Source organism: Brachionichthys hirsutus, chromosome 2 (genome assembly GCF_040956055.1).
Source record: "Brachionichthys hirsutus isolate HB-005 chromosome 2, CSIRO-AGI_Bhir_v1, whole genome shotgun sequence".
In the NCBI taxonomy this organism is placed as follows: Eukaryota; Metazoa; Chordata; class Actinopteri; order Lophiiformes; family Brachionichthyidae; genus Brachionichthys; species Brachionichthys hirsutus.
Window position 1 is genome coordinate 17,016,490 of NC_090898.1, and position 9,691 is coordinate 17,026,180.

At 48.8% G+C, this 9,691-nt stretch overlaps 1 protein-coding gene across 1 annotated transcript in view; it reads left to right on the plus strand.

The window, feature by feature from the left end:
- vwa5b1 (von Willebrand factor A domain containing 5B1) overlaps positions 1 to 8,767 on the plus strand; it is a 16,409-nt gene extending 7,642 nt beyond the window's left edge. Inside the window, 8 exon segments of the mRNA XM_068743256.1 lie at positions 2,458 to 2,851; positions 2,926 to 3,201; positions 4,746 to 4,883; positions 5,772 to 5,906; positions 7,056 to 7,127; positions 7,383 to 7,452; positions 7,838 to 7,958; positions 8,204 to 8,767. Of these exon segments, the coding sequence (XP_068599357.1) occupies positions 2,458 to 2,851; positions 2,926 to 3,201; positions 4,746 to 4,883; positions 5,772 to 5,906; positions 7,056 to 7,127; positions 7,383 to 7,452; positions 7,838 to 7,958; positions 8,204 to 8,767 (1,770 nt within the window).
- Positions 8,768 to 9,691: the final 924 nt, after the last annotated feature.

The following is a 9,691-nucleotide window of genomic DNA, read 5'->3' on the forward strand; positions in this document are numbered from 1 at the left end:
TCGTTTATAACCTAATTAACCGTTTGGACCTGTGACTTCGTTTATAACCTAATTAACCGTTTGGACCTGTGACTTAGTTTATAACCTAATTAACCGTTTGGACCTGTGACTTCGTTTATAACCTAATTAACCGTTTGGACCTGTGACTTCGTTTATAACCTAATTAACCGTTTGGACCTGTGACTTCGTTTATAAACTAATTAACCGTTTCGGACCTGTGACTTCGTTTATAACCTAATTAACCGTTTGGACCTGTGACTTCGTTTATAAACTAATTAACCGTTTGGACCTGTGACTTCGTTTATAACCTAATTAACCGTTTGGACCTGTGACTTCGTTTATAAACTAATTAACCGTTTGGACCTGTGACTTCGTTTATAACCTAATTAACCGTTTGGACCTGTGACTTCGTTTATAACCTAATTAACCGTTTGGACCTGTGACTTCGTTTATAACCTAATTAACCGTTTCGGACCTGTGACTTTGTTTATAACCTAATTAACCGTTTGGACCTGTGACTTTGTTTATAACCTAATTAACCGTTTGGACCTGTGACTTCGTTTATAAACTAATTAACCGTTTCGGACCTGTGACTTCGTTTATAACCTAATTAACCGTTTGGACCTGTGACTTCGTTTATAACCTAATTAACCGTTTGGACCTGTGACTTTGTTTATAACCTAATTAACCGTTTGGACCTGTGACTTTGTTTATAACCTAATTAACCGTTTGGACCTGTGACTTCGTTTATAAACTAATTAACCGTTTCGGACCTGTGACTTCGTTTATAACCTAATTAACCGTTTGGACCTGTGACTTCGTTTAGAACCTAATTAACCGTTTGGACCTGTGACTTTGTTTATAACCTAATTAACCGTTTGGACCTGTGACTTCGTTTAGAACCTAATTAACCGTTTGGACCTGTGACTTCGTTTATAAACTAATTAACCGTTTCGGACCTGTGACTTCGTTTATAACCTAATTAACCGTTTGGACCTGTGACTTAGTTTATAACCTAATTAACCGTTTGAACCTGTGACTTCGTTTATAACCTAATTAACCGTTTGGACCTGTGACTTAGTTTATAACCTAATTAACCGTTTGGACCTGTGACTTCGTTTATAACCTAATTAACCGTTTGGACCTGTGACTTCGTTTATAACCTAATTAACCGTTTGGACCTGTGACTTTGTTTATAACCTAATTAACCGTTTGGACCTGTGACTTCGTTTATAACCTAATTAACCGTTTCGGACCTGTGACTTCGTTTATAACCTAATTAACCGTTTCGGACCTGTGACTTCGTTTATAACCTAATTAACCGTTTGGACCTGTGACTTTGTTTATAACCTAATTAACCGTTTGGACCTGTGACTTTGTTTATAACCTAATTAACCGTTTGGACCTGTGACTTCGTTTATAACCTAATTAACCGTTTCGGACCTGTGACTTTGTTTATAACCTAATTAACCGTTTGGACCTGTGACTTTGTTTATAACCTAATTAACCGTTTGGACCTGTGACTTCGTTTATAAACTAATTAACCGTTTCGGACCTGTGACTTCGTTTATAACCTAATTAACCGTTTGGACCTGTGACTTCGTTTATAACCTAATTAACCGTTTGGACCTGTGACTTTGTTTATAACCTAATTAACCGTTTGGACCTGTGACTTTGTTTATAACCTAATTAACCGTTTGGACCTGTGACTTCGTTTATAACCTAATTAACCGTTTGGACCTGTGACTTTGTTTATAACCTAATTAACCGTTTGGACCTGTGACTTTGTTTATAACCTAATTAACCGTTTGGACCTGTGACTTCGTTTATAAACTAATTAACCGTTTCGGACCTGTGACTTCGTTTATAACCTAATTAACCGTTTGGACCTGTGACTTCGTTTAGAACCTAATTAACCGTTTGGACCTGTGACTTCGTTTATAACCTAATTAACCGTTTGGACCTGTGACTTAGTTTATAACCTAATTAACCGTTTGAACCTGTGACTTCGTTTATAACCTAATTAACCGTTTGGACCTGTGACTTAGTTTATAACCTAATTAACCGTTTGGACCTGTGACTTCGTTTATAACCTAATTAACCGTTTGGACCTGTGACTTCGTTTATAACCTAATTAACCGTTTGGACCTGTGACTTTGTTTATAACCTAATTAACCGTTTGGACCTGTGACTTCGTTTATAACCTAATTAACCGTTTCGGACCTGTGACTTCGTTTATAACCTAATTCACGAAGCTTTTCACACCCGGGAGGATTGCAGAAGGAAACTGTGGATTGTTAAATAATTGTTTTCTGATGGAGTTTAATTAAATAAATGTCAGCGCCTGATGGGTTCAAACGCTGCAACGACATTAAATCCAATCAGTGGCGAGCTCCTGAAAGTATTAATCCCTGATTGGACCAGGATGTTGGACAGAAATAACCCTTTTGTTTCCAGCCACAGCTGGTGAGCCTGTGTGCCGCGTCCTCCAGAGGGCGCTCTGCCACCTGTGACAGGCCGCCCCCCCAGCAGGGGGGCCACTTGGAGCCTCAGGACAAAGCTCAGCTTGCTGGAATCAGCAACGCCACTGGGGAGCACGGATCCAGATCATCTACCGACAGCAGCGGAGACGCAGGTGAGGAGGCAGGCGAGGAGGCAGGCGAGGAGGCAGGCGAGGAGGCAGGCGAGGAGGCAGGCGAGGAGGCAGGCGAGGAGGCAGGCGAGGAGGCAGGCGAGGAGGCAGGCGAGGAGGCAGGCGAGGAGGCAGGCGAGGAGGCAGGCGAGGAGGCAGGCGAGGAGGCAGGCGAGGAGGCAGGCGAGGAGGCAGGCGAGGAGGCAGGCGAGGAGGCAGGCGAGGAGGCGGTCACCCAGCGCTGACGCTGACGCCGGAAGCTTTCACTCTGAATCCTCCTGTGGCCGTTTCAGAGGGCGATGGCCACCAGCTCTGTGAAGCAGAAAGCCCACAAGAGAACCCAAGAACAGATGTGGGTGCAGCCAGCCAGCGCCGATGTGACTGCAAGGCCGTGGTGTCCGGTCTGCTGTGCGGGAAACCTGCTCGATGGGAGGTGCTCTTTGATATCGAGCCCTTCCTGAACGGCCGGGAACGCGAGGAGAAGGTTCACGAGGAGCTGTGGAATGAGACCTTCCACCACCTGGCTGCACGATCCATCACGCACGACTTTGAGAGGATGGTGGAGAACGGTGAGCAGGACTCTTAGCTCATCTCACAAAGGGGTGGACGTTTTGGAGACGGCGTCCTGAACATCCTCCCGTTTTATGTCTCGCACAGTGAATCCAGCTTTGGCGACGCGTTCGCCCCTTTGAAGCTGCACCAGTTCAATTCAGTTTCATTTCTACAGCAGGAAGTCATCTCAAGGCTTTACAGGATTAGCAGGGAAACACAGAACCCAACTTGACCCACGAGAGCAAAGGAGGCAAGGAAAAACTTCCCTTAACAGGCAGAAACCTTGGACAGAACCTAGGCTCAGAGAGAGAGAGAATGGAAACCTTTAGCTTCACGTAGCATAAGGGCTACGCTACAAAGCCAAGCTATTGTTAAAGCTAACATTTGTGTAAAGCAGGGGTCCCCAAACTATGGCCCACCTCCACATTTGGCCCCGCCCCCTGAACAATACCAGAGACCCAAGATACAATTAGCTTATTTTCCTTTCCATACAACATGACGAGCCGATGGGATCAATAGTGGTATTCGGTGCTTTTAAGAGGGGTCATTAATTCGGTCTTTTGTTTCCTCAAAATAATATTGATAGTAAAGAATATATTAATATTCTGAAGAAAAGCATTCTTCCCTTTGTTTGGGACACTTTTGATGATCACAGACGACCAGAAAGTTAATGTTCCATGAACCTTTTTTCTGAAATATCAACTTCCTTCATAGTAATAACTTTGTAATAACAGGGCGAGTTTCCTCACCAGCACGGTGGCATGGTTGAGGGGGGCAAGATGGCCCTGGTTTCGAGTCCCACTACGGGAATGAGATGGAGCAGGGGCAGCAGGTAAGGCCCTGGGCCCGCTGCCCCTGCTCCACCCCCACTCCCAGTTCCTCCGGCTGTAAATCGGTAACCCTACCGACCACGCCACCGTATAGGTGTGGAAGCTTGAGGCGTTACCAAAGTCATACCTGTCCAATAATAAGTTGATATCAGACCACGGCGGTTAGATGCTAACGGTTAGCGTGTTGTTGCGTTGTACTACGCTGTGATTTTTCATTATGACTTATGTGGAGTGGGCGTGTCTCTGACCAGGCGACGTCGTACTGGATTCTAAACCTAAAGTCATCAATGCTACTGTCTATTGATCCTAATGTTGGACAGGGTAACAGGTCTCGGTGGTGCAGTGGGTAGCGCACTTGACCCCTAGAAGGTCCTGGGTTTGAAACCAACGCGTGCAGCGTACAGATTTCTTACAATAATTTGAGGTTTGTTGTTTGGTCGGATCAGCTGATTGATCAGCTGATTGATCGGCTGTATTGGATCAGCTGATTGATCCAGTCGTTCTTGAGAGAGCCTGAGTTTGGGTGTGAGAGCCATTGCGTGTGTGACACGGTGAGACGAAGCCTAAACTACAGCCCGCCTCCACATTGGGAGTCCCTAAATGTTCAGCCCCCCCCCCCCCCCCCCCCATCAGAGAAGGGAAAAGTTATGTGGCCCTCACAGGAAAAGGTGTAAAGTATGCAGAGTAATATCATGAAACCCGTTAGTACTTCATGTAATACTCTCCTGCAGGCTGTGGGAGGAAGTACCAGCAGTACGCCATCCACACCAGCAAGGCCTGCAATATCCTGAGCAAGTACACGGCGTTTGTCCCCGTCGACCTGGACACCAACGAGCACCTGCAGACATGTGTTGGTTCCATCAACCCCAGTAAGTCTCGCTCTGTGTCTGCCGTTCAGCATTAAGCAGCCACATTAGCTTAGCGCTCCTCGCGGCTAGCCTTGTGGCTAACGGCTGAAGGCCGTCTCTGGAGCGACCGATTGATTTGTCCCTCCAGGGCCATCCAGTGCCGAGAGAACCATGGTTACAACATCTCTACCCTTCATCACTTTAACATCTAACCTTCATACAGGTCATATGATGACCTCTGTTTGACCTTTGACCTCTACCTTGCGGCTCGTCTCCCTGTTCTCCTGTTTAACCTCTTCTGTCCTCTCAATGTCCCACTTCTTCTTATCTAAACTCTTTTCCTGTCTACATTTCTGCACTTCCTGGTTCCACCACCAGGTCTCCTTATCTCCTTTCCTCCCAGAAGAACAATGGCCGCCAGCAGCGTCCCGTGGGTTAATGACGCTGCTGGCGGCCGTTGAGCCTCGACCGATCCGGTTCCACTTTCTTGTTTACATCGATTTGGATGTGGGATTTTGGCACGTTTTCTCTCCGGATGTCGTTCCTGACTCGACTCTCTGCATTTATCCGGCTTGAGAAAGTGGCAATGCTACGCTAGCTCCCGCTAACCGCACTACCCTACTACCCATGAGGCTGCAACTAATCAGAATGAATCCATCACAATTTGAACTATTCATGAAGCCCAGGCGGATTCTATTTGAGGAGGTGGCTGCTGAGGATAAACTCCATCTTGCAGGCTTGCCTCGTGGAGTAAACTTTGAGGAACCATGGGGGGTCGTTCTTGGCAGGCATTATTACTTCAAGGATCTTTGCGGTTGTCAGGCAACCAGTGGAGGAAAGCAAAATAATAACCAAACCATCAACGCAGTGCGAGTTTACCTGCAGCCTACAGAAACCCTCCATTTCCAGGTGAAGGTCTGAAGAGGGGCTCACATTCCGGCTCTCGTTCAGGAAGCAGGAAGACCCGAGGCTACTCCACCGGACTGGGTCGCTTGCAGTCCGGCGGCATGTCAGAGGACGCCGAGGACGTCCTAGCGCCCAACAGTAGGCCGCCTTTCATCGTCTCTCTCACAACGCAGCAGAAACCGTTACTCAGGAGAAACCGTTACTCAGGAGGAACCGTTACTCAGGAGAAACCGTTACGCAGCAGAAACCGTTACGCAGCAGAAACCGTTACTCAGGAGAAACCGTTACGCAGCAGAAACCGTTACGCAGCAGAAACCGTTACTCAGGAGAAACCGTTACGCAGCAGAAACCGTTACTCAGGAGAAACCGTTACGCAGCAGAAACCGTTACTCAGCAGAAACCGTTACTCAGGAGAAACCGTTACTCAGGATAAACCGTTACTCAGGAGAAACCGTTACGCAGCAGAAACCGTTACGCAGCAGAAACCGTTACTCAGGAGAAACCGTTACGCAGCAGAAACCGTTACTCAGGAGAAACCGTTACGCAGCAGAAACCGTTACGCAGCAGAAACCGTTACTCAGGAGAAACCGTTACGCAGCAGAAACCGTTACTCAGCAGAAACCGTTACTCAGGAGAAACCGTTACTCAGGATAAACCGTTACTCAGGAGAAACCGTTACTCAGGAGAAACCGTTACTCAGGAGAAACCGTTACGCAGCAGAAACCGTTACGCAGCAGAAACCGTTACTCAGGAGAAACCGTTACTCAGGAGGAACCGTTACGCAGCAGAAACCGTTACTCAGGAGAAACCGTTACGCAGCAGAAACCGTTACTCAGGAGAAACCGTTACTCAGGAGAAACCGTTACTCAGGAGGAACCGTTACTCAGGAGGAACCGTTACGCAGCAGAAACCGTTACGCAGCAGAAACCGTTACTCAGGAGAAACCGTTACGCAGCAGAAACCGTTACTCAGGAGAAACCGTTACTCAGGATAAACCGTTACTCAGGAGAAACCGTTACTCAGGATAAACCGTTACTCAGGAGAAACCGTTACTCAGGAGAACGAATGGTTTATTCAAACCCTTTGTTAGAAATCCTCGTCTTCATCGCCTGCACCAGCGGCGATGAGAGAACAAGCAGTGTTACAATAAAAAGCTGGTTCCAGTGGTTCCAGTGGTGCCAGTTAGACACCAGATTCACAGCGGGCACAGATCCAGATGAGTTGCATCATCACGGCCTTTGAAAAGCAGCGCCCGGTGACACGGAATCCCTTTGATGACTGTGCTAGATCCGGAGGATGGCGCCTCCCCCTGCAGCACGCCCTCCTCCTGCGGCTGGGAGGGTGAGTGAGAGCAGCACAGCATCCTCTTCCTCCTTCCTGGCCATTATTGACATTTCCGTCCCTCTTCTCGTAAGCGATGACATATAAGATGGTTTTTGTGGCTTGTACTGAAACAATGAGCCCGTCTGCAGCGACAGACTCACAAGGCTACGTGTTCACCTGTGGAGGTGAGGCAGCACCGCCCTCCAGTCAGCTCCGCCTCCCAGTGGTTGTTTCTGTGTTCCTCCTCTGTCTCCATCCTGACTTGACTCTGTCTCTGTCTCTGTCTCCAAGTCTCCCAAAGAAGTCCATCTGTGACCTCCGACCAATCACAGAAGTCCACGGAAAGCCTCTTTTCTGCCAGGTAGGTGTCCGGAGGCCGGCCGGCGACAGGTCTGCCTTACAAGTCATTGTTTTACGTCATTGCGTTACAAGTTTGCCCGAGCCGAACGCTCCGCCCCCTCCTGCATTGAAAGAGCCCGTTTATCTCGGCTGGACATGTAGATGAGAAAAGAATTCACCTGTCTGGTGAAATTACCTGTGCGACACGTCATGCAGATGTGAAATGAAGTCGTGGCGATCCATCAAACGGAGATCGAGCTGCTTGGGTGAACCTACGAGACTAGCACACTCCGGGTCCCTTCTTATGATTCCAACCATGTGGGAATGTACGGATTAGATTAAAATGTGACGGCGTGGTGCCCCCCCCCCCCCCCCCCCCCCTCACCCTGCCTCTCCTCCTCCGTCAGGCTGGCTCTCAGCAGGACTCGTCTCCTGACTCGAGCTGCCAAAGGCTTTATGTGTCGCTCTCACAGCAAGTCAGGCGACTCCATCGGAGACGTGGACGAGAACAAAGACTACATTCCTCTGGTGGGTAGCGGACCGACGCCTCGAGTCACAGGAGCAAAATGCACTCGCATGTTGTGGGTTCTGACCCGGATCAGCAGCAGAATGAGGGATCGTTGATGATTAAATCAATAGTCAGTTAAACTAACCCACAACTGATAACTAATGATGGTCAGAGAGTAAAGGAATGCCCCGGCTGCTGACCGGACCGTTTCCTGCCCCCCACTCCCCTCTCTGGGGACAATAAATGATGAACACCTCTCGCCCAGGTGTTGCTGCAGTCGGCCAGCGGAGCCTTTCCTCTGGATGCAGCTCTGTGTGACGCCATCAACGTGCCAATGGACAAGCTAAAGTGGACGTCCCCCTTCAGCAGCCACCGCAGCAGCCGCCGCGCCGATGACGAACCTCGACCTCTGGGCGAGCCAGAAGCATGTCGGCAACCTGCAGAGCGAGCTGTGGACAGTCTGCCTCAGCTGTCCGGGAGCCCCTGGGACGTAGGCATCGCCCAGGTAGACGGTGGACGGGCCTCGGGGTCCGGGAGGTCCGAGTCACCCTCGCACGGCTGGGGGCTGAAAGGGACGCTGGGTCCAGAGAGCGCGTTGTGGGCCACGGCCGTGGCGCTGGCCTGGCTGGAGCACTGCTCGGCCGGTTACTTCATCGAGTGGGAGATGATAGCGGCCAAGGCCAGCGTGTGGCTGAGCGCGCAGGACGTCCCGGAAGGCCGAGACCTGGCCTCCGTCAAGGCGGCAGCCAACCAGCTCTTCATCATCCTCAGACACTGGGATGAAAACCTGCAGCTGAACATGCTGTGCTACAACCCAAACAGCGTCTGAGGACCGAGTCCCTCAGTGCTACACGATGCTAAGCTAACACTCGCTGTTCTTCTGGTCCTCCAAACATATCACTCTCCAGAGGCAAGCTATTACCTCGCTGGTGCCGGTTCTGTAGCTCCGCCCCCGTTAGCAGGGGATGGAATCTCAATTATGTCAAATTGGTAGCATGCTGGACCGCTGAGCGCGAACAAGTCACGGGAATAATGCTGCAAAGCGTCTTAAGAGCAAACTGTTCCGTTTGCTCGTTTGTCTTTTTCACAGCCTTTCCTGTATCGATTGTGTTGTGGAAAAAGATTAGCTGACAACATGCTAACTCGCTAGCAGCACTGCCTGTCTGCCCGTCACCATTTCAGTGTTGGCACTAGTCGCCCGTTTTGACGTTTGATTATAGCAGACAGAAAAATATGCAATGAGCTAAAGAAAATACAAAAACTGTGTTAAATTGGTTTAAAATACGTGGCTTTGGTGGAAATCGATGAATCCTCTAGCATGTTAAGATACACACAGCTTCTATTTTCCACTTCTCTCTGCATTCCTGTTGTAATGGCGAGTGTTTTGATCTAGATGGCGTTACAGACCGGGGGTCGGCCACAACGCATGTTTACAATCTCAAAATTAGCCTAGCTGTGAGCTAAGTGTGAGGAGTACCACTTCTGTTTCTTAGGGATTAACTCTGAAACATGACTTTACTGCCTCGCTAAGTACACCAGCTTCAAAGCTAATGTTAGCTCAGAATGTTAGCTGTTCATACTGAATCACAATGCAGTATTATAATCCACAGAAAAACACACATGACAGATGTTACTCTTAGGAGTACCATGAGGTGGTCTCCACGCTAACGGTGAAGCACACATTTCAGGATAGCTCTTCCTCAGGTGAAAGCCGTTCTCTTTGGGCTGGTAGGGTTCAGCAGAGTGAACACGC